Source organism: Ornithodoros turicata, chromosome 1, assembly GCF_037126465.1.
Source record: "Ornithodoros turicata isolate Travis chromosome 1, ASM3712646v1, whole genome shotgun sequence".
Lineage (NCBI taxonomy): Eukaryota > Metazoa > Arthropoda > Arachnida > Ixodida > Argasidae > Ornithodoros > Ornithodoros turicata.
The window spans coordinates 59,055,682-59,081,267 of record NC_088201.1 but is presented as its reverse complement, the minus strand read 5'-3'; the positions used below and the strand labels follow the sequence as shown (position 1 = coordinate 59,081,267).

General features: G+C 45.5%; 1 protein-coding gene across 1 annotated transcript; it reads left to right on the top strand.

Annotated features, from left to right (window-relative positions):
• Positions 1 to 4,015: 4,015 nt before the first annotated feature.
• On the top strand, positions 4,016 to 25,349 carry LOC135396162 (uncharacterized). The gene is made up of 3 exons (XM_064627217.1): positions 4,016 to 4,289; positions 19,373 to 19,485; positions 25,032 to 25,349. The coding sequence occupies exons 1-3, from the start codon at positions 4,016 to 4,018 to the stop codon at positions 25,347 to 25,349; spliced, it is 705 nt and encodes a 234-aa protein (XP_064483287.1).
• The last annotated feature ends 237 nt before the right edge of the window (positions 25,350 to 25,586 follow it).

Sequence of the window (25,586 nt, the reverse complement as noted above, 5' to 3'; positions counted from 1 at the left end):
CTTGCTCGTAGCCATTCCCAAGTCGGCTCGATGATGATTCGATTGCCACCGTTACAATACACATCCGTTTCATTAATAGCTTGGTATGGGGCATAGAATCAAACGCTTTCGCAAAACCAGTAAAGATTACATCAACCTGGTAACAGCTGTCCACTGCCTGTGCCGAACCATAATGAATTTCTAAACGTTGCGTCACAATCGAGGTAGGTAGGTAGGTAAAAAAAGAAAAATATGGAGATGTTTGCCCAACTTAATGGGCCGGCTACTCCAGTTCGCTTATGGTAACGAGGTCTTGCTACCGAGGGGTCTAAAATGATATTTGTTCTGTAAAAGTCCTAAGGAAGGACATCACAGCTGAGTGCGAAACATGCCGATGTGCTGCTGGCCAGTCACTGAGTACCTCCTTGAGGTCAATGGGGCCGTTGTCGTGTCTGACATAAACGAAAAACCTGATCTAAAATTATGTTGCTCCGAACTAAGTATGCGCTACCAGAACTAGAACTAATTGTGCGTTAAACAGTTATGCTGCGCTGGCCGCCTGGCGTAACTGGTTAACGCACCCAACCAGGCAATCGAGAGATGCGCTGTTTAAAGCTCGCCGCTGTCTGGCTTTTTTGACGACTGCCATATTTCAATTGTTCATATTTTTAGGCACTGCGAGGCTTGTGTTGTCTTCGTGTGTTGTGTCTTTCAACTTTAGCACACACTTTCCACGCAACATCAGCCGAAACCGAAATCAAAGCAGAAAGATGAAAAAAGCTATAAATAAAACACTTGTAAGTTAATTGACTGAGTGTACTGGACGGGGCTGACAGAGCTACATTTGAGAAAGCCTCCGGGGAGGAGGTCATTGAAAAAAGAAAAAAAAGAAAGAAAAGGAAAGAAAGAATAAGAGACACAAAGGTGACGCGGACGTGAGAATGGAATTCGAATAAACGGCCAGCACTCATCCAGCCTGAGAGGTGTTTCGACGTTTCCATTTATGTGGAGCAGACTATAGGACAAACTTGGTCATGAACAATTTTTAGAGCACAAGGTGGTCAAGCTAGTGAAAGTGGAAAAGAAAGGAGTGCGGTGTTTGGAGGTTGTATAAAATGGAAGAGCAGCGGATGAACAGCACAGTTCACATCACAAGTTCCAGCAATGAACAGCTTGGTAGGTAGTCTACTTGCGCGGTGGAGGGCGGGGACACAGACGCTGGATGGTGTTTGAAGACTGTGCTGCTACGCTATGTCTCGAACACCTGAAGGTGAATTGGCGGTAAAAACGTTATTTAATTTTCTTTTGGTCCTCTTACGGTTGTACTATAAGTTGATGCTTAAAACGCGATTATGCGCGCTGTCTGCGGCAAACCTGCAATACGTTCCATGTAGGAAAACTAGTGTAGAGAAAGTATCAGTATGAATAACTTCGGTGGTGAGTATACTCTGGGGGCGAGCCGTGGTTCTGCAAATGCAGAACTGTTTATTATGGTTCTCTGCAGGAACTGCTTGATGTAAGGACGACGAAAATGTCGTTCACGAGGTTATTAGTTGATTGCTTCCATAAAATAATATCGTGTCACGTGAAAGGAAATTAGAAGCAGAATATCTACGCTTTTGGGGAAAAGCCGTCGCTAAGTTGTTTGTATAGTAAGGCTTGATGATTGTCGTTGCGATTCCCCCCACAGTAATTGTACTAGGTGATATCAGACTGCCATATCGAGCTCTGGATTTAATGAAGGAGACTAATGATGATGGTAGAATGTGGCCTGAAGAATAGCCAAGAATAGCTACCAGGGAAGTCGACGTGCATTTATCGAGCTCCTTGCTTTGGTTTCTTCGGACCGTGCTCGTGACGGATAACGGTAGCGGTGACGACGGGACGACAAATACGATCGTAACACCGTAGGCGAAGAAGGCTGTCTGCTGACCTAACCTTCCTGCATCAAAGCGTCTCCTACAGGCGGCTCATGGCTCTTTAAAGATATTCTTGCTTGATCACAACGTGGAGCTTCTTGAAACATTCCAGGTGTCCTTTCTCCGATGCTGTAAATTGGAATGTGCAATACCGAGTATCGAAATTAACCTCAAGCGGAGCAGCAGCTGGCTTGACTCTTAGTCGTGCATGCTGGACGCGTGAGCTTTGAGGATTATAACGCAAAAACACAGCAAAGGATACCAAAAACTCCGGTTGCTAAAAAGAACTAGGATGTGTGGTGCATCGAAGGAATGCCGCTCCAAATGACTCAGACACCAAGAAGAGGCTCATGGTATGATCGTCAGAGTGTACATGCATATTTTTCACTAACAAGCATTCGTTATTATGAGGAACTGTATGACAAAACGCCGTTGTATTCCGTGCTTTCAGATGGTATGTATAAAATTGTATGCTAACAGTGTGTCGCGGGGCGATTCTCCAATATGCCTAGTCGAAATGTAGGCGCTAAAGAATGTGTTTACTTTCCCTTTCAACCCAAGAAAGTGAAAGCAACAAAACGTTCTAAAACGCAGTATCTATTGTTTGTGATTTCGAATTTTTAGACTGAGACAGGACCTTCTCGCTATCGACATGATGTATTGTTAACAGTCCCACCTGTCCCGTTGTTAAAGGGGCACTAAAGAGCTCCAGGAATATTCTCCAGTTATTATGCTCTATGAAAGAACGTGGCCCACGATATCCAATTATGAAATTCATTTACTTCTAGCGAGCGCCTTTACCATGAAACAATGCCATTCAAAGAGCATAATCCGCGTAAGTCTCTCCTTCCTACCCGGAGAGCACCTACGTCACACGTCTCGCACGTGTAGCAAAGCTGCATTCCAGTCACTGGAGATGGGGGAGATTTCGGGCTCCTAGCCAATGACGGGCCTCGTTGACACAAACAGCAGCGTGCGGGGAGAACCGGTTGTGAGAACACCGCTGTGACCTCGCGGAGCAATACAGCGCTGAAAACATAGTGCGCACATGAAATGGAATATTGTGGGCTTTTGGTAGCATTTGATCTGGCTACCTTGAGTTTGACAAGTGTAAATATGTTTAGAATTGACCTCACTACCCAATATTAAAACAAAACCGGTGTATAGGCGCCCCGCATTTTGAATGGTTGATGGTGCGCGACGTCAAAATGACGTGTCGCTATTGTCGCCAGGGCATCGCAGGGCGGGGCATGAGCGCGAAAGAGTGCAGTGAATATTCGGTTGGTTTGGAGCCATTATTTACTTTTTTGCGACAAAAATTTTTGCTAAACATCACTGTAGGAAACGAATCACACTGCATTACAAAAAAGTGCACCTTGCATACCTGTTTATTACCCCTTTAATGCTCCTGGTTTGCTGTGTTTCAAATCATCTGCTGCGATTGGATTAAGCAGCAACTCAAGAACTTTGTGTGTCATTGTCGGTAGCTCAGTCGGTAACGGGTTCGATCCCGGCCGAGGACAGTAACAATGTGTCGGAGGTAAACATTGCTTCCAGCACCGTGTACCGGAGATTTGCGGCGCACGTCAAAAGAACTCCAGGTGGTCGAAATTAGCCGCAGTCCTACCCTGCGGCACGTGCAACATGTCGCCGTACTATAGGCAGACAAACCTTACGTGTAACATCATGGCACCATTATTATTATCATTGGCGCAGGAGGGGGATTAATTCACCATTCAAGAGTGATGCGCCCGCAGTTTTCGCTGAGTAGTTTGTGTGTACCGATGTTCAGGAGAGGTATGCGGACTGCATCAAGCGCTCGTGATATCGAGACTCTCCGCTAACGCTGTCAGAGTTCTCTACACACGTGCTACAAGATTATCAGCTTAGATGTGAGAGCGTGGTACCTTCTGGTGGGCGACACGGTTCGCATTGCAATGCGCTTTGCCGCGGCTACGTGCAGATTTATTACTATTGAGATCTTGACAAAAAGTACAATTCATAACATTCTAGAGTAGTTTACAACTCTTAAATAAGTCTATCAAGTGTCATGAGATCTTTTCTTCATTCATTTATAGGGCGTTGCTCTGCTTGTATTCCTCTTTGCTGGAGTCGCTATGGGCGGCTTTGTCGGGGGCCTTGGTGGAGGACATGGCGGTGGCCACGGAGGTGGAGTTGTGCTACTGAAGGGAGGATTTAGCGGAGGCTTCGGCGGTGGACAAGGCGGCGGCCATGGCTTTCACGGCGTTCAAGCTCTACAAGGACCCACGTATCTAGTCAAGACAGTTCATCACGTGCAGAAGCTTGACAGTGGTGGTGGCCATCTTGGAGGACACGGCGGCAGCTTCGGTGGCGGCTTGGGCGGCAGCCAGAAGGTCGTTTTTCTCGGTGGTAATGGACACGGTTGGCATGGACGCTAAGGAGAACCTCATAGACTATGCGCAAAATTGCGGTACAAAGTCACACGATATGCGTTTACATTGGCGACCGCAATGATGCTGATGACAGGGTTTTGTACATAATCTGTAAATAAATTCATTCAATTTGTATCCGGACAACACGAACCAATGGTGAATTTTCTATGAAACGGTGCAAATCGTTTCATCCTTACCGGCCTCGGTTACTGGAACATTGCTACCGACGCCGCGATAGCGTTTTGGAAGCGCGGGTATACTACAACGGACCGGTCTCAACGCGCCGGAATAGAGCAGTCGGCTAGACTTCATTTGAGACTTCATCATACAGTCATTTAACAGCAGGGGGAAAAATTCCTTGTACCTACCCAGCTAGGGTTAACCACCTCCTGTATGAAAGAGTTTTACACGCCATAATCAATGTTCATGTTCTTTTGTTCTCATTGAGCATGGGCTTTAAGTTGATGCTCAAGCATGATTCTACGCGCTATCTGTTGCAGACTTGTAATAAGTCCTGTGTAAGAGTAACCTTCGTTATAACTAAACGGTTGTTTCGGAATTATCGTGTATTCGAACAACAGCAACAACAAATACACTGATGATGATGATGAATGGGGAAATTCGCCATTTGGGTTGTGACCCCCTACCCCAATGCCGACGGGATTGCATGAGATGTAAAATGGCAATGAGGAAACGAGGGGGGAGAGACTGTAGCAAGACCGGTGTCTTGCAGAAAATCAAGGAAAATCTGCAGGGTACGACGGTGTTGCAGGATTTCGGTCCAGGGCCCAAGGAAGCTCCTAAGCAGCACCCACCCTGCTCTGGAATTTCCCGATAAGCCGGACAATGACCCACGGATGATGACCTCACTCCTCGGAGAAAATTCCTGAAGCTGACGACCGCCACGTGGCGCACCTCTACTAACCGTGACGTCTCTCCAAGAACCTACTTGAGCCATGTGCTGGATTCCTAACACTTTAGTCCTGACGAAGATAGTGCCACTGTCGAAACGTCGGTCGTTCTTTTAAACGTCTCATAGTATGTTATAATCTTTGTGTTAAATTACCCCACAAACTAGTTTTTGTTAACTTCCCTGTAATCTGTCGTCCACGTGTGTTGTCCGCCCAAGAATATCTGCCGGCCCAGAGATGATAGAAGTGAGAACAGGATGTCTATAGCCCTTACAGTTTTTTCAATGAAAAATCAGTATCGAAAAAAAAAACGACACCCTGTATATATATATATATATATATATATATATATATATATATTATATATACAAAGGAAAAATAGTCGAAGCTCTCTGGCTGCACGTTGAGCGTATGTTTATAAGTTGATCGTGCACTCCCAGCCGAGGACAATTGTTTCGTTCTTTGGAACTCGTCAGCCCGGCGCCGGGAAGTGACATGAACTCGTGACACTTCTTGGGAAGTGACACGAGTTACTTGCTGGCTTGCACTGCGGCCTCCACAGGCGGCGCCGTCACCGTGGAACACTGATGTCTCGCCGAGACACACTGTTAGCGCCGACCGAAGGTCGTGTCACTTTCCTGCGCCGGGCTGGCGAGTTCCAAGTAGCACGAAACAGCTGTCCTCGGCTGGGAGTGCACGATCAACTTATAAATACTCAACTTATATATAAATAAATAACTATTATTGGATTTTAAAAAGCGGACCAGTGGGATGGCCGAGCGGCTTAAGGCGTCCCGCTCGTTGGTGGTATAGCCAAGGTCGTTCTGAAGACTGTGAGGTGGTGGGTTCGAGAATCCTACCACCGGCTGTGCTGTCTGCATCCCTTACAAAAGTTGGCTTCCCCTCTCTATAGAATTCTTAACTCCGGTTTACAGACTCTATCTAGTAGATATCCACTGCCTCTTTCTATCCACTTAATCTAAACAAACTGTATAGAATCCCTTATTGAAAAGCGACGATTTTTCTAACCAGTGCTGCTTTCTACTTTCATACATGAGATATATAAGCATTCTATACCAGTTCTACGGACTCATTTATATACACAACATAGTTGAGAATTGAGAAAGCGCAATAAAAATATAATTTTAATACAAATGTGTACAATTCGTATAATGCAAAATTGTTGCAAATCTTGAGAAGTTTACAACTGAGGTGTTACAGCAGTACTGGATGTGGTGACGTGTTGGCTGTTTCAATAATTGTCCAAATCAAGTCCCTGGCGGAATGCTACATAGATCATTTATGCGCATGCTTGACTTTCAATGGACCTAGTGAATGTCTCAAACCAAAAGCAGTAAGAAACACGAACGTTATGTTGATGGTGAATTAATACTCCGAACCATTCCTTACTCCAGCGTTGTTTGTATGCGTAACTGAATTAATCTTAGATGGGTAGAAATCCAGCGAACCGGTAGAGATGTAGGAAGGGAGTTGCCTCAGGACAGAAGCCGCCGATATTTCGAACAGAGACTGTTCTTCTTCTGGGCACCGTCCTCATCATTGGCATGGTATTTAAAGGTTTAGGTGTGACGTGTTTAAAGGTTCATGCGAATTGTGGGTCAACAGCCCGGAGGGAAGAAAGGTCCGTACGGGTTTTTACGGCGGGAGTGAATGGCTGCTTTGTTAGAGTGTGGAGGGGATTATGTGAACGTAGTGATCTAGGCTACAGACCGGTTGCAGAAAAATGGAAGGTTCACGAACACGTGGACGAAACGGGACAACAGGCAAGAATTCGCAAGCATAGCGAAAGATAAGGAGGTTAGTGGTTACGTGGGGAAAATTCCAGAAGGAGCAAATTTTTTTTTTTTTAATATATATTTGTGATACAAAGTTGTGGCATGCAATAAAGAGAGCAGAAAGCAGTGGCCATGCAGAACATAACAAGTCGGTCACTGCTTTGGAGGAGGGGCTCGTGCTTCTGTAGAATGGCTTTGATGTTTGGAAGTGCGTTGGAATATCTTGTGATGAAGCTTATTTGGCACGCGTCGGGATTTTTTCGGTTTTCCAGAACCTCGTTTCGATCGAGTGTGAGTGCCTTGCGACGGAATTCGGTTAGGAGGGAGTCTGGATAGTCCCTTTGGGCAAGTGTACTGCAGAGTTCGTCAAGCTTCTCAGCGTAATCTGTGTCGTTTGAACAAACTCTGCGTAGTCTTACACTCTGCCCATTAGGAATTCCAACCTTACAGTGACGCGGGTGGTGACTCTTGAAGTGAAGGTATTGTTGTTTGTCAGTTGGCTTTTTGTACAGGGTTGTGACGAGGTTGCCGTTTTCTAGTGATATCGTGGTGTCGAGGAAGTTAATTAAGTGAGTTGACTGTTGTGATGTGAACTTTATGTTGCTATGCGCGGTGTTCAGTAGATCTACGAACTTTTGAAATTCATGTTCCCCGTGTTCCCATATTATCAGTATATCATCGATGTATCGAAGGTACACCGTGGGTTTTAATGAGAGGGCGCTGAGAACTTTGTTTTCTAGGAACCCCATGAAGATATTTGCGTATGTGGGTGCAACAGGTGTGCCCATACTTGTACCGTGTACTTGTAGGTAGTATTCACCATTGAACTCGAAGTAGTTCAGTTTAAGAACCAAGTCCATTAGAGCGAGTATGGTTTCCGTGTCTTTTCTGGTGTTTGTAGTAGAAAGGGTATTGCAGAGGGCTGTGATTCCGTCGTTGTGTGGGATGTTAGTATACAGTGATGTCACATCCAGCGTGGCTAGTATTGTGTCCCTACCAAATGTACGAGTGTTGTTTATATCTCTGATTATTCTGAGGAGGTGGGGTGTGTCTTGTACATGCGATGGCAGTGTTGTCGGAATATGGTTTAAATAGTGGTCCAGGAATTTCGAGAGTCTTTCTGTTGGTGTGTTGTTATTAGATACAATTGGCCTGCCGGGGATGTCAGCCGTGTAGAGCTCGTTGGCGTGTACCTTGTGGATTTTGGGCAGTAAATAGAAACGACCTGCGTCTGTGTTTGATGGGGTGAGATATCTGAGGTCATCACGTGTGATGAGCTTTCGTTCGTGGAGGTCCTGTATGGTATGGGTTATTAGCGCCGTGTACTCCTTTGTTGGGTCATGGTCCAGTTTGAGGTAGTGTTGCGTATTGTTGAGTTGCCTATGTGCTTCAGAGATATATTTATCTGTGGGCCAGATGACGATACTCCCACCCTTATCTGCGGGCTTGATAATGATATCATCTCTGTCAGCTAGCGCATTGATGATGTCACGTTGTGTTTTAGTGAGGTTGTGACCACGCGAGCTTTGGGAAATACCGCGAAGGATGTCGTTGCTTACTTGTTTAATGTACAGGTCTAGTGCGGGTTCTCGGCCGTGATTTGGTGTCCAGGTTGATGGTAGTCGGAGGTCGTTGTTGTTTTCTTGTGTTGTATGAGCGAAGAATTCTCTAAGGCGTAGCCGTCTCGCAAAGTCTGATATGTCTTTGTGGATTTCGTATTCGTTAACAGAATTGAGTGTAGGGCAGAATGTTAACCCCTTAGAGAGGACTTGTAGTTCGTCGCTGGTTAGTGAGCGTGATATATCTATTACGGTGCTTGCGTCAGCGTTTTCTCGGGGTGGCTCAGCGATGTTGCGGAGAGTTGTGGTTGTGGTGCTGGAAATGATTTGTTCGGCTGCTGCGTGTGTCGTGTTAGTGGGTCCGGTATCCGTGTCGTTGTTGGAATTAGGTTTTCCGAGTTTTTAGTGTTCCTTGTTAGCTAGCTCGCGGTTGAGTTGTTGAATGTGTAGTTCGAGAGTGTTTGCCTCCGCGTCGGTGAGACTGATATTGTTCATATGGGCCTGGATCGTAGCGAGTTGCGCGTGGCACTGTTTCTTTAATATTTCAAGAAACGTACGGGCTGTGTTGTTAAGGGCTGATGCCCACTGACGAACTTGACGAACACTTGACGAACTCTGCAGTACACTTGCCCAAAGGGACTATCCAGACTCCCTCCTAACCGAATTCCGTCGCAAGGCACTCACACTCGATCGAAACGAGGTTCTGGAAAACCGAAAAAATCCCGACGCGTGCCAAATAAGCTTCATCACAAGATATTCCAACGCACTTCCAAACATCAAAGCCATTCTACAGAAGCACGAGCCCCTCCTCCAAAGCAGTGACCGACTTGTTATGTTCTGCATGGCCACTGCTTTCTGCTCTCTTTGTTGCATGCCACAACTTTGTATCACAAATATATATTTAAAAAAAATTGCTCCTTCTGGAATTTTCCCCACGTAACCACTAACCTCCTTATCTTTCGCTATGCTTGCGAATTCTTGCCTGTTGTCCCGTTTCGTCCACGTGTTCGTGAACCTTCCATTTTTCTGCAACCGGTCTGTAGCCTAGATCACTACGTTCACATAATCCCCTCCACACTCTAACAAAGCAGCCATTCACTCCCGCCGTAAAAACCCGTACGGACCTTTCTTCCCTCCGGGCTGTTGACCCACAATTCGCATGAACCTTTAAACACGTCACACCTAACCCTTTAAATACCATGCCAATGATGAGGACGGTGCCCAGAAGAAGAACAGTCTCTGTTCGAAATATCGGCGGCTTCTGTCCTGAGGCAACTCCCTTCCTACATCTCTACCGGTTCGCTGGATTTCTACCCATCTACGTTCGCTACTGACGATCCGATGGCCTCAGGAGGTAAGCAACCCGTCCTCTCTTTCTCACATGTCGCACTCCTAGGGGATAGCTGTTACAAGTACATACACGAACACATCCCGCACGGAGAACACGGACCTCACATACACTTCTCAAGCGGCGCAAGAATACGAGACATCATGACACACGTAACCGCCGCCCCACCGAACATCACGCACTTCATACTCCACGTAGGGACCAACGACATCGCACGCTCGACAGCACAACATGTCATCCAGGAATTCGAAACACTAGTTTCCTTCATCACAAACAACAGACCAGGCGCTGAAATAGTACTGACAACGATACTTCCCCGAAGACAGAACAAACACCGAACATACATGTACCAGGACACATGGCTACACGAGTTCGACAGGAAGGCGCGCGCTGTCAACAACCACCTCATCCACATGCGTCAGGTACACACCAACGTTATGGTTATCACACACGCAGCTTTCGAATACCACGCTGAAGCACATCTCGCTCGGGACGGCATCCACCCAAACCACGCAGGCGTACGAGCTATGGCACACAACATCAAACACCTAATGGTCCATAGATGCCGTCCTGCACTGACAAACGCTCAAACACAACATCCTCAACCAGCTTACACTTCAAGTGCCAGCACCGCAAACACGCCAGAACACACGATGGCATCAAAGGGGACCACAACGACCACTGCACCCACGCATACACACGAGGCAAACGACAACACTCCAAACACAACCCGCACACACACAAAGTTCACGCAAACTGTGACACGGAAAACCACAAGCACGCAAACACAGACAGATGACATCGAGGAACACAGCGAGTCTCCCCAGCCACTGACCCCACAGCCACCGACCCCACAGACACGACGCACGCGCACATCACGCAGAAAACACCGTTGACTATCTAATCACCAGCCTACCATGCAGTCAACGAACTTTCTACGAATGCGAAAACTCATGGAGAAACGTAGCCGATACCTACATCATCTACGGATCTACACCTACCACCTGACTCACAACACAGTACCTAAAGGCCTCACCCCTAAAACAGTTCCTGCATTAGGAAAACTGACACCTGAACTAGAGCTAGAGTGGGCATCAGCCCTTAACAACACAGCCCGTACGTTTCTTGAAATATTAAAGAAACAGTGCCACGCGCAACTCGCTACGATCCAGGCCCATATGAACAATATCAGTCTCACCGACGCGGAGGCAAACACTCTCGAACTACACATTCAACAACTCAACCGCGAGCTAGCTAACAAGGAACACTCAAAACTCGGAAAACCTAATTCCAACAACGACACGGATACCGGACCCACTAACACGACACACGCAGCAGCCGAACAAATCATTTCCAGCACCACAACCACAACTCTCCGCAACATCGCTGAGCTACCCCGAGAAAACGCTGACGCAAGCACCGTAATAGATATATCACGCTCACTAACCAGCGACGAACTACAAGTCCTCTCTAGGGGGTTAACATTCTGCCCTACACTCAATTCTGTTAACGAATACGAAATCCACAAAGACATATCAGACTTTGCGAGACGGCTACGCCTTAGAGAATTCTTCGCTCATACAACACAAGAAAACAACAACGACCTCCGACTACCATCAACCTGGACACCAAATCACGGCCGAGAACCCGCACTAGACCTGTACATTAAACAAGTAAGCAACGACATCCTTCGTGGTATTTCCCAAAGCTCGCGTGGTCACAACCTCACTAAAACACAACGTGACATCATCAATGCGCTAGCTGACAGAGATGATATCATTATCAAGCCCGCAGATAAGGGTGGGAGTATCGTCATCTGGCCCACAGATAAATATATCTCTGAAGCACATAGGCAACTCAACAATACGCAACACTACCTCAAACTGGACCATGACCCAACAAAGGAGTACACGGCGCTAATAACCCATACCATACAGGACCTCCACGAACGAAAGCTCATCACACGTGATGACCTCAGATATCTCACCCCATCAAACACAGACGCAGGTCGTTTCTATTTACTGCCCAAAATCCACAAGGTACACGCCAACGAGCTCTACACGGCTGACATCCCCGGCAGGCCAATTGTATCTAATAACAACACACCAACAGAAAGACTCTCGAAATTCCTGGACCACTATTTAAACCATATTCCGACAACACTGCCATCGCATGTACAAGACACACCCCACCTCCTCAGAATAATCAGAGATATAAACAACACTCGTACATTTGGTAGGGACACAATACTAGCCACGCTGGATGTGACATCACTGTATACTAACATCCCACACAACGACGGAATCACAGCCCTCTGCAATACCCTTTCTACTACAAACACCAGAAAAGACACGGAAACCATACTCGCTCTAATGGACTTGGTTCTTAAACTGAACTACTTCGAGTTCAATGGTGAATACTACCTACAAGTACACGGTACAAGTATGGGCACACCTGTTGCACCCACATACGCAAATATCTTCATGGGGTTCCTAGAAAACAAAGTTCTCAGCGCCCTCTCATTAAAACCCACGGTGTACCTTCGATACATCGATGATATACTGATAATATGGGAACACGGGGAACATGAATTTCAAAAGTTCGTAGATCTACTGAACACCGCGCATAGCAACATAAAGTTCACATCACAACAGTCAACTCACTTAATTAACTTCCTCGACACCACGATATCACTAGAAAACGGCAACCTCGTCACAACCCTGTACAAAAAGCCAACAGACAAACAACAATACCTTCACTTCAAGAGTCACCACCCGCGTCACTGTAAGGTTGGAATTCCTAATGGGCAGAGTGTAAGACTACGCAGAGTTTGTTCAAACGACACAGATTACGCTGAGAAGCTTGACGAACTCTGCAGTACACTTGCCCAAAGGGACTATCCAGACTCCCTCCTAACCGAATTCCGTCGCAAGGCACTCACACTCGATCGAAACGAGGTTCTGGAAAACCGAAAAAATCCCGACGCGTGCCAAATAAGCTTCATCACAAGATATTCCAACGCACTTCCAAACATCAAAGCCATTCTACAGAAGCACGAGCCCCTCCTCCAAAGCAGTGACCGACTTGTTATGTTCTGCATGGCCACTGCTTTCTGCTCTCTTTATTGCATGCCACAACTTTGTATCACAAATATATATTAAAAAAAAAATTGCTCCTTCTGGAATTTTCCCCACGTAACCACTAACCTCCTTATCTTTCGCTATGCTTGCGAATTCTTGCCTGTTGTCCCGTTTCGTCCACGTGTTCGTGAACCTTCCATTTTTCTGCAACCGGTCTGTAGCCTAGATCACTACGTTCACATAATCCCCTCCACACTCTAACAAAGCAGCCATTCACTCCCGCCGTAAAAACCCGTACGGACCTTTCTTCCCTCCGGGCTGTTGACCCACAATTCGCATGAACCTTTAAACACGTCACACCTAACCCTTTAAATACCATGCCAATGATGAGGACGGTGCCCAGAAGAAGAACAGTCTCTGTTCGAAATACCGGCGGCTTCTGTCCTGAGGCAACTCCCTTCCTGAATTAATCTTAGACGCCTCACCCTTCAATTTGGCTCAGAGGCGAGCAGGACTCTCGGATTGATCCCTGCCATCCCTTACTGATCCCTGTCACGTGAGGAAAGAAGGCGGTCCACTGGTGTGCTGCCAAAAGTCACTTTCGCATCTTCACATAACTTTACAACCTCGTTGGTTTTATTCAAGCATAGCAATGCGTTAAATGCATTTTTAATACTTCCTGAAAAGTATATGCGAGAAATTTGTTATACTTTGTCGGGAAGTCAAAGTGAATTACGCATCTCCACATAACAACTTTATCCCTTTGCTAGTTCTATTCAAGCGCGCCGCCAGAAGTCACTTTACCTGTTATATTTCGTATCTGTGTGCTAAACGAATGAGGTCTGTCACAGGTCACGTGCACAGGGACCACGTCACGACCATCTGGTTGATCACGGCGTACCCTTCGGCATGCCTTCGTGTTCCCTCCGCTCTTTTCACGAGTGGAGTTTTCTTTCTTTCTTTCTTTCAAGTGAGCAAAAATAAAAAAATCTGCCTCTTTCTTTTTTTTTTTTTTCATTCCAAGTCCAATTCCCTGAGCCGCACGAAAGACCTGTCTCCCTGCTAGTGATTTTGCAAAGTGATAGCAGGCAGTGGTTTACCCAGAATTTCGTCATTGCGGGGGTGTTGGGTTCTGCAGGGGGGTGTTGGGTTCTGCAAGGGGGTTTATTTACATGCGTTTCACTCAATATTGCGCAATCTCACAATATTTTAGGGGGTCTCCTTCAGATTTTGGGGGGTGTTAGGGGGTGTAGGGGGGGTATGGATAAATCACAGGTAGCAGGTCCATTTCCGTGTCTAGTCTGTATGGAAACTTATCCCTTTTTTACGTCAAACATTCATCTATCCATCCATTCATGAATCAACGAAAACGTTTTACTCGATAAAAATCGATTCATTTTATCATTAGTGGTATCGTACACACCTTCGTTTGCAAATGTAAAGGTCCTTGTTTCGGACGACGTAAGGTTGTCGTCGGACGAGCGCATTCATTTCTTGCAGACGTCACTATCGGGGCAGGGCATGTAAGTAACGCCCACTTGTCGACAGTCCCGTTTTGCCTAATGAGATAGCACACCAGTCCTATTTCGCCTAACGCCAGTTACCCCTCCCGCCTCTTTAATCCGATAATCCGGATTAGGCGAGATGGGAATAGGCGAAATGGGATGTAACCGTTTTCTCTTAGGAAGAAAGCGTCACTGCCTTTCTACGTGCGCTTTTTGGACTTAAGAGTCCTGGGACCTTTTTGCTTTTTAAAACACGTTGTCCGTTATTGGAAGTCCGGGAAATGAATAAAAGAAAAGCAGCAGGAGAAAACGAAATGTGTGGTGGCAGAGACTGAAAAAGATAAAAATGGCAGAAGGCCGAATGCTGCTTTCTACTGAAAACCTGTACTTTATTGGCTCTGATGGATATTTCGATCGGGCGAACACTGATAATTAAGTATTTTTTGCTACTTGGAAAAGACTCCTGCTGTCAACTACATATACGCTGTCCAAAGTAAATGTGTACATTTTGTATAGAATGTCTATGAGCTAATTGGATAGACTTTCTATAGAATGTGGCCGGCCAATTTTGCAGAGCATGTCCATTCAAAATTGGAAAGGAAGGAGTTAGAATCTCTATACACATTTTATCAACACCTTCCACAGAAAGTGTATAGACAATAGCCTCAATACACAACATTATATTTTTTTTCTTTTTTTGTAAGAGCGAGGTTTCGCCCGGGTTTTCCGAAGACTTTCCAGACGAATGTCGGCACAGTTCTACCCTGAAGTCGGCCCAGGACGCATACTAACCCCCCTGTTGCCCACTCCTTCCTGCTGTCCTGTCTCCATCTGTCCACATCTGTACGCCGCTCATGGCCACAGTCGCTTCGCGGCACTAACACAGAATAAAAAGACGGACAAGGAGGATTACAAGTACGGTCTGTGAATTGGTTTCCGTTCTAGTTACCACCCTTGAATTTTATTTCCGTTTCGGTTTCTGGTAATGGAAAGTAAAATAATTTTGTTTCTCTTTCTGTTTGAGTTTCCTGCGGAATTCGGGCTCGTTTCCGTTACAATTTCTGGTAACCAACCCTGACTGGGAACGGCGCACCAGTGAAAGCTAGTACGACAAACCCAGCTTACGTCTCTTTTCCCTCTATCTCTCTCTCTCTCTCTTTTTTTTTGTACATATAAATTGAGAGACTGACAAGGTCTCACCGCCTAGGTTTATTTAGCGAACTTCAAAACTTCTCTAAAGACGCCGGCAGCGCTTCCTCGCGCTTCTTCGGCTAATGTCACTGTTTTTCGTGAAAGTTACGCTTTTATCGAATTACCGCTTATACCGGGTGTCTCAGTTAAATCTTCGGGCTAAATAATTCACGAGCCGGTGCACCAATCGAGGAACTTTCTTTTTTTACAAGTATCTCTCCGATACCGCCTACAACCTGCCACCGTGTGAATGACTTGGAGCCGGTCATTATTTAATTAAAAATTCAAATGAGTTTCGTGAAAAAACGTGTTTTTGATATGTATCCTTTTCCTATTGTTTGCCCACCTTATGTAATGCCATAGCTATGGCACTTAAGGTATATAAATAAATAAATAAATAAATAAAAAACTTGCACACCGTGCGAATGAGTTGGAGCCGCTCATTATTTAAATAAAAATTCGAATGTGATTCGTGAAAAACACAACTCTGAAGCAGGGCGCCGTCGGCATTAAAATGGGTACTACACCTTTTGGAACCTTTAGTGGCCACCCTTCAGAGAAAAATCTCCCACCGAAGCGGATCATTTGTTGCAGTAAATAATTGGTTTCGGTTTACATATTTTTGTCGCGGCTTGTAGCGGCGAAGTGGAAAAGGACGTAATTCATTGGTGGACATGAGAGTGGAAGAGCGTCCTTTTGCGCTTCACCGCGACCAGCCGCAAAAAAATATGTAAACCGAAAGCAATTCATTACTGCAACAAATGACCCGCTTCGGTGGCAGATTTTTCTCTAAAGGGTGTCCACTGAAGGTTCCAAAAGGTGTAGTACCCATTTTAATGCCGACGGCGCCCTGCTTTATAAGTTATGTTTTTCACGAAACACATTTGAATTTTTATTTAAATAATGAGCGGCTCCAACTCATTCGCACGGTGTGCAGGTTTTTTATTTATTTATTTATTTATTTATATACCTTACGTGCCATAGCTATGGCATTACATAAGGGGGGGGGGGACAATAGGAAAAGGATACATATCAAAAGCACGACAATCACAAGAAAACACAACCATACAGCAATTACCTACTCTAAGTACAATCTCTCACAGGCCCTAGTAAAGGTATCAATATTACTATTCATGACAACATCTTCAGGCAAAGAATTCCAATCACGGATGCCTGTCTGAAGGGGGGAATTATAAAAATAGTCTGTAGTGCCAAATGTCGTCTTAAGCTTGTGATGGTGGTCAAGACGGGCCGATAAGGGATGGGCTGGTTCAATATACGAAGAGCCATTGAGGAAAAGCCGAAAAATGTTCACCAGCCTTTTAACCTTCCTTCTGTTAGCAAAAAGTGGGATACAATTTGATTGCTTGAATTCAGTAATCCTGGTCCAGTCATATTTTTTAAAGATAAAACGGACTGCCTTATTTTGAACGGCCTCGATTTGTTCAATTAAATACTTCTGGAAGGGATTCCAAATAATGGACGCATATTTCAATTTACTGCGGACCAAAGTGTTGTAGGCCATTAATCTAACATCTGAAAATGCCAAGCGCAATGGACGTCGTACAAACCCCAGAGTATGAGTTGCTTTGTGAGAGATTTCATTAATGTGATGTGACCACGACAAGTTATGAGCCAGATAAACCCCCACGTACTTATATACCATGACCTTCTCTAGATTACTATCACCAAATACGTAGGTATTACAGTATTGCGTCTTCGCCCTGGAGAAGGTCATAAACTTTTTTCTACATTAACCTCCATCCGCCATAGAGTACACCAACTTTTAACGTTCGGTAAATCAGGCTGCAAAATTAAATAATCGGAATTATCTCTAATTGGACGGTAATGGACGATATCATCAGCATAAAACCTAATGCTGGATTGTATTGAATTTGGTAGGTCATTAATGTAGATAAAAAATAACAAAGGGCCTAAGACTGACCCCTGTGGCACGCCAGAGACTACTTCGGAAAGGTTGGACATAGCCCTACCCCACTTAACTCGCTGTGTTCTCCCTTGTAAGAAAGAACCAATCCAGTTTACAATTGAATGGTGAAGGCCAAGAGATTTTACCTTATTAATCAATCGTTGGTGTGTAACACGGTCGAACGCCTTAGCCAAGTCTATAAATATTGCATCAGTTTGTATGCCTAAGTTAAGGTTATTAAAGATGTCAGTGAGAAATTAAAACAGTTGACCCTGACAGGAGAACCCACTTCTGAAGCCATGCTGGTTTATATAAAAGAAGCCGTGGGCAACCAAATGCTTCATAATACCAGAAAAGATAATGTGCTCAAGCACCTTGCATGAGCCGCAAGTGAGTGAGATTGGCCGAAAACACTCAATTGTTGGGGAGGGGATCTTCGGTATGGGAACGACAACCGAATGCTTCCAGTCTCCAGGTATCGCTGCACAGTCAAGTGACTGTGTGACACACAAGTCATTTTTAAAAACTTAGTGGAGATACCATCGCAACCCGGAGACGACGAGAGAGGTAAGTTATTTATAATTTTACATATGCCGTCTGTAGAGACAATAATCGGATCTAGCATGGTATCACGAATGCATATTTGTATCGGGGGGGGGGGGGGGCGGCAAGGAAACGCCTCTCTAGTAACCACTGATGAAAAGATCTCATTTAATCCGTCCACTGCATCATCATGGTTGTAGGCGGTATCGAACACATACTTGTAAAAAAGTAGAGAGTAGAGTAGTTGTAGAAAGTTCTTCCTTTGGTGCACAGGTTCGCGAATTATTTAGCCCGGGGATTTAACTAAGACACCCTGTATAGAATCTCTTGTGGTAGTGTTGACTTCGTTCTAACGAGGGTTTGCTGCATGCTGCTCTCAGATGCGATGGTTTCTGGACAAGGCAGCATGACACGTTATCTTATCATGAAGCAAGACGACAAGGGGACAGGGAGCGCATAGCCCTCCTCGGTGGCTCAGTCGGTAACGTGTTGGCGAGCTGAGCTCAAGATCGCGTGTTCAAACCTGGCCTGGCGACGGTAGCTATATGGGGGGAGGTAAACATTGCTTCCAGCACCGCGTGTCGGCGATTTCTGGCGCACGTCAAAAGAACCCAAGGTGGTCGAAATTATCCGCAGACCCACGTACCCTGCGGCACGTGCAACATGTCGCCATACTATAGGCAGACAAACCTTACGTGTAGCATCACGGTACCATTATTATTGTAAGAAGTATATCCTTTGAGCAGCTTTTGGCAAAACTTTTATCGTGAGAAAAAGAAAAAGACGGATAAGGAAAAAGATGCACAGGTGAGTATGCTGCCCGAAGTGAGCGACGAAACTGCTTATGTTTCCCCCCTTTTCTGTTTCGCTTTTTTTAATATACGTATAGTACTTCTGCAGCAATCATGGTAATAGTAAAACTTCCGCATATACTGCTCAAGAGACCAAAAATAGGACTCAAAGGGTGCCTTTAGCGATCCATATCAGAGTGAAGGACGAATGGTGGTACAAGAGAGTTTCCATGTCAACTTGGACTAATGAAGAACCAGGGAGGTGTGTCACTCGTATTGGATGGGATTCCATGCTTTAATTGTGCTTGAAGAGTTAAAACAAGAGATACATCAGAGTTTGGTTACGTATTTATCTGAATATAATATTTATTTCGCTTGTCTACGTATTTATCTATGTATCTCAAAGGCACACGGATGTACCGCATTCTTGACCTCGTCGTCGCAGCTGAAGTGGCGGCACCCAAGGAACGCTTTCAGCGGCCCGAAGAGATGGAAATGGCTGGGGGCGAGGTCTGGACTGTGAGGGGGATGTGGCAGCAACTCCCAGCCAAGTTCCTGTAAGGTGCGTGTGGTGCGATGCGCGGTATGCGGACGTGCATTGTCCTGTAGGAGGAGGACTCCTTTGGTGATGAGGTCCGGCTTTCCGAAACTGGAGGTGTCCATGAATGATAGTGTTCAACGTTCCCACAGAAAGGTCCGTCTTTCGAGCCAGTTCGAGACATATTATCCGTCGGTCCTTGAGGATCAGGCGCTCCACAAGTTGGATATTCTCAGGAACTCTGACACTGGGCTTTGAGCCGCCCCGGCCGGGATCGTCCTGCATTGATGTACGGGCGTTTCGGAATCGTTTCCCCCACTCAAACGCTTTGCTGCGGCTAAGTGTATACTGGGCCTGAAGTCTTCTGTGAATTTCAGATGACTTTACACCTTCATTCACGACAAACTTCATGACAATTCGCTGTTCGATGTGCGCGCTCACCTCGTTGTCGGCCATCTTGTCTAGCACGTGCCTTCTGTTTTGCACAAACTTTGGACCACTATGTGGTGGACGCGGAGGCCTGTCGCGTGCGAAAATGATGAAAAAGAAGTAGCGCGAGCCATTTGTACACTCAGGAGACAGAAAGTCCCGGTTTGACTTGAACGCCCCTCGTACATAGTCAATCCAAGAAAGATTAGAGACTGAAAATACACTCAAAGACCTGGCTTATGGCTACTTCATGTAAACCATAATTATACAGTGATTTTTTTTTTTTCACATGCATTAGTACGGATTTCTTGTTGTTTACGTTCCGTGGAGACATTTGACACCAGTCGACAACACTTTACAAAGCCTTAGAAAGTGCGACTTGATCATCACCACAAGAAATGCGCTTGTACAATACTGTGGCATCAGCAGAGAGGCGGAAAGAGACTCCAAAACTACTAACCTCAGAAATGTCGTTTATGTATAGATTAAACAGTAGTGGACCTATAGCACAGGACATTGTGTCACCCCAGATGTTATGTTTAGCAGGCATGAACTTGTAAGGCCAACATACAGGTTTCTAGATACCGGTATAGATATGGTTCTATCCATTTTACAAGAGTCCTTTTTATAAAGAATACCTACTAGCTTCTTTATTAGCTTGGTATGGAAGACAACAACAAACAACAGCCAACTTTATTTGAGTTGTGATGTGAGTTCCATCGCCGGGGCGATACTCTACCTTATTGTATAGGGGATGCAATCAAACGCTGTCGCAAAATCAATAAAAATATACTTCACCTGATAACCGCTGTCCAGTGCCTCTACCAAATCATAAAGAGGTTCTAAAAGTTGCGTCACAATCGGAAAACCTTGTCTAAAACTATGTTACCCAGTGCCTACGTTGTTCGCTTCTAAACATGCAACAGTATGTTTATACAATATGTGCTCCATAAGTTTCGTTGTTTGTTTGTTTGTAAAGAAAAAACACGAGGAGAAATTGAACTCGTCTCCCGACTTGTTGTGCTACTCGTAATATAAATTCTCATTCATGTTTCGTCATTCATACTATCCCCATCAGTTAAGAGGCACCGGCATGTGCGATATCTCATTTGCGTGTGTCATGTGTGGTTGCGAGTGCGTATGCCTTATTTTTTTCTTCGTCATCCTACTCATATACGGGGTGTTTGCTCTAACGTGTCCAGAAATTATATTTAAAGCAAGCGGTAAAAGAAAAGCAAGTGGTAATTTTCTGCTACTTGAGTAAGAAACAGGTACTGCTTCACTAGTAGCACCTTTTTTTAGCACGTTTCTTAGTCAAGTAGCTGTAAAGTAGCGCTCGTTCCTCTTTTATCGCTCGCTTTAAATAAAATTTCTGGACACGTTAGAGCAAACACCCTGTATTAACACACGTGCACTGAGGTATGGTACCGCAACTGTTGCGGTGAATCACCTCATCCCATCATTATTCATGTAGTTGTTGTTGTTGTTCGTCATTCATGTAATTGTTGTTGTTTACGGGAATTGCAAGCCAAATAAATCGGACGATAATTAGAGGGAAGCTGAGGAGATTCATGTATTAGTAGAACTTTACTAATCTTCCATCACGTTGGAGCTACACTATTTCAAGTACCGGGTACACCAAACTGGGTAGCGCCGCAGAAATTCATTCGGTATATATCTTTAGGTCCGCAACTCTTCCGTACAGTTTCTTTTAACAGGATGTTTAAGATACCATCTCATGAGAACGAAGGATCTGGAAGAGGTGCCGTCGATGATTCGTGTGAACTGTTAGGTTCCTTGCTGTCTTTGGAAATAACTGTTGAAACGGTGAGCGACTGTACACGCGGATCTTCAATTACTTCGTCGCCCTGCCGAAGCGTAATCTCATTCGTACGTTTGAATGTTAGCTGCCTCCAGAACTTAGAGGGCGCGTTAGTCATGAGATTAGTGAGTGTAGTGTTGAAAAACACTCGTTTAGGATTAGCAAGCTTCTTTCAGTTCCGCGCTTAGATGCCTTAATCCAAAAGCTAATTCCCCGGAACTGACTTCACTTGTAATTTGTTTTCTATAAGGCGAGATTCTGCGATTAATATATATAATATCTCGATTAATCCATAGGTTCTGCCTAGCTACCCTCTTACTGAGTGCAGGGACAAAACAAAGAGCGCGAAAAACTACACTTCCATTGACACATCATCATCCACACACACATACATTGGATGATGATGAGGTGGGCGATTCACCGCCGCTGAGGCGGTACAGTGCCGTATTGCGCATTCGGAACAGATGAGGGGATGATCCGTTCCACATCATCAGCCGAAACCGAAATGAAAGTAGAAAAATGACGCAAGCTACTAAATAAAACACCCGTGTGTTAAGTAAATTGACTGAGTGTAATGGACGAGGCAGCCAGAACCACAGGGGAGATCATCTCTACGTTGAAAAAAAAAAAAAAAAAACGGAAAGAAAGAAGGAAGGACAGAAAAATGACGCGGACGTAAGAATGGAATTCGAACAACCGGCGAGCACGCATCGAGCCTGGAAGGTGTTTCGCTGTTTTCATTTATGTGGAGCAGATTATAGGACCAGCTTCGTTACGAACAATTTTTAGCACACAAAGTGGTCAAGCTAGTGGAAGTGGAAAAGAAAGGAGTGCGGTGCTTCGAGGTTGTATAAAATGGACGAGGAGCGGACGAACAGCACAGTTCACATCACAAGTTCCAACAATGAACAGCTTGGTAGGTATTCCACCTGTGTGCGGTGGAGGGCGAGATCATAGACGCTGGATGGTGTTTGAAGACTGTGCTGCTACGCTGTGTCTCGAACACCTGAAGGTATCTTGACTTTAAAAGCGTTCGTAAATGTTCGGTTTGTTCCCTTAGGGTTGTACTATAAGTTGATGCTTTAAACACGATTCTGCACCATGTATGTGGCAAACTTGTAATAATACGTTCCATGTAGGAAAGCTAGTGTAGAGAAAGTACTGGTAGCATTAGTTTCAGTGGTGAGTATACTCTTGGAACGAGTCGTGCTTCTGCAAATGACGAACCGTTTCTTATGGTTCCATTCAGGAATTTCTTGATGTAACAACCACGAAGGTGTCGTTCACGATGTTATTAGTTGATCCCCCCCAGACACACATTAATTGTACTTAGGCGATACCAGACTGCCAGATCGAGTTCTGGATTTAATGAACGAGGCTAACGATTCTGGTAGAATGCGGCCTGAAAAATAGCTTGGAATAGCTTTCAGGAGAATTGACGTGCAGCTGTCGTGCTCCGTAGCAGCAACAGGGCTCCTGCGTGAAATCTGAACATTCATCACCATTCACCATCTTCTCCCCCTCAAGCAATGGAATAGGGTGCCGCCTCAGCGGCGAAACATCCCATTACATCATCATTACCTATCTGATGATGTTACTTACTGTTGTCGTTGCCGTGCTCCTTGGTGTTCTTCCTTCGGACCGTGCTCGTGACGGATAACGATAGCGATGACGACAGGACGAGGTGTACGATCGTAACAACGTGTTCAGCGAAGGCTATCTGCTGAGCTAACCTTCCTGCATCTAAACGTCTCCTACAAGTAACTCGTGGTTCTCTAAAGATAGTCTTGCTTGATCACACCGTGGACCTCCTTTTAAACGTCCCAGGTGCCATTTGCCCGATGCTATAAATTGAAATGCGCAATACCGAGTATGGAAATTAACATCATGCAGAGCAGCTACTGGCGTATGTGCTCGACGCGTCAGTTTTGAGGATTATAACGCGAAAATACTGCATACCAAAAACTCCGGTTGCTAAAAAGAACTAGTATGTGCGGTGCATCGAAGGAATGCCGCTCTAGAATGACTCAGACACCCAGTAGAGGCTTACGCTGTGGCGTTAGAGCTTACGTACTTTTCACTAGCAAGGATTCGTGATTGTCAGAGTCTGTACGAAAAAAAACGAAAAACAAAAAAAAAAAACAAGGAAAAAACACTTTTAAATGGACTGCATGTTAACAGTATGTCGAGTGATTCTCCAATATGCAACGTCGAAATGTAGGCGCTAAAGAATGTGCTTACTTTGCTTTTCAATTCCAGATAGTGACGGCGAAGAAACGTTATAAGAAAGTAGAACCTATTGTTTGTGATTTCGAATTTTTAGTGTACAAGACGCTTTAGGTGGGAAGAGCCAAAGCCACCTAGCCTGAGACAGGGCCTGCTCGCTTCCCGACGTGATGCATTGCTAATAGTCCTACCTGTCCTGTTGATAATAGTCCCGGTACTCTGTGGTTCACATCGTCTGCTGCGATTGGACGAATACCGGCGCAGGAGGGAAATACATGTGGCCAACAACGGCGAGCCTATCCTGCCATTAACCCCCCCCCCCCCCCCCCCCACACACACACATTCACCATTAGTACCACCACCACATGCACCATTCACTTATTGTAGTCGTGACCATGCCCCCTCGCGTGTGCAACGACGCCGCGAGCCAATTTTTGACATCTCCCCCCCCCCCCCTCTCTCATTCACCACTCAACAGTGTTGCGCCCGCAGTTCTCGCAATGTTCAGGATAGATTTGCATCAAGCATGCATCAGGCGCTCGTGATATCGAGGCTCGCGGCGAAAGCCGTCCTCCATGGCTCAGTCAGTGACGTGCTGGCTTGCTGAGCTCAAGATCGCGGGTTCGATCCCGGCCGAGAACGGTAGCGATGTGGGGGAGGGGAACATTGCTTCCAGCACCGTGTGTCGGAGATTTCCGGCGCACGTCAAAAGAACCACAGGTGGTCGAAATTATCCGCAGTCTTAGCCTGCGGCACGTGCAACATGTCGCCACACTGGGCAGACAAACCTTATGTGTACGGTACCATTATTTTAACGCCGTCAGAGTTCTCTACAGACGCGCTCCACGATTATCAGCTTGGATATGGTGGCGTGGTACCTTATCGAGTGCGACACAGTTTCCATGGGAACGCGCTTTGTCTCGGCTACGTGCAGATTTATCACTATTCAGATCGTGAAAAAGAAGTACAATACATAACATTCTATAGTAGTTTACAACTCTCAAATAAGAATATCACGTGTTATGTGATCTTTTTATCTTTGATTTATAGGGCGTTGCTCTCCTTCTATTCGTCGTGGCTGGAGCCGCAATGGGCGGTTTCGTAGGAGGTCTTGGTGGAGGACATGGCGGTGGCCACGGTGGTGGAGTTGTTCTACTGAAGGGCGGATTTAGCGGAGGCTTCGGCGGCGGACATGGCTTTCACGGTGTTCAAGCTCTACAAGGACCCACGTACCTTGTCAAGACAGTGCACCACGTCCACAAGCTTCACAGTGGTGGTGGCCATCTTGGAGGACACGGTGGAGGCTTCGGTGGCGGCCACAAGGTCGTTTTTCTCGGCGGTCACGGACACGGTTGGCACGGACGCTAAGGAGAAGCTGATATCAAGCTAGACTAAGCGCAAAATTGCCGTACCAAGTCACGCGATACGCGTTTACATTGATGACCGTAATGAGGTTGATGGTGCCTATGCAGAAAGATCGGACAGCCCCCACGGTTTTGTACATAATCTGTAAATAAATTCATTCAATTTGTCATTCAGACAGCAGTTGTCAATGGTGGTGAACTTTCTCTGAAATTGTGCAAATCAATACACAGAGCAATCTAC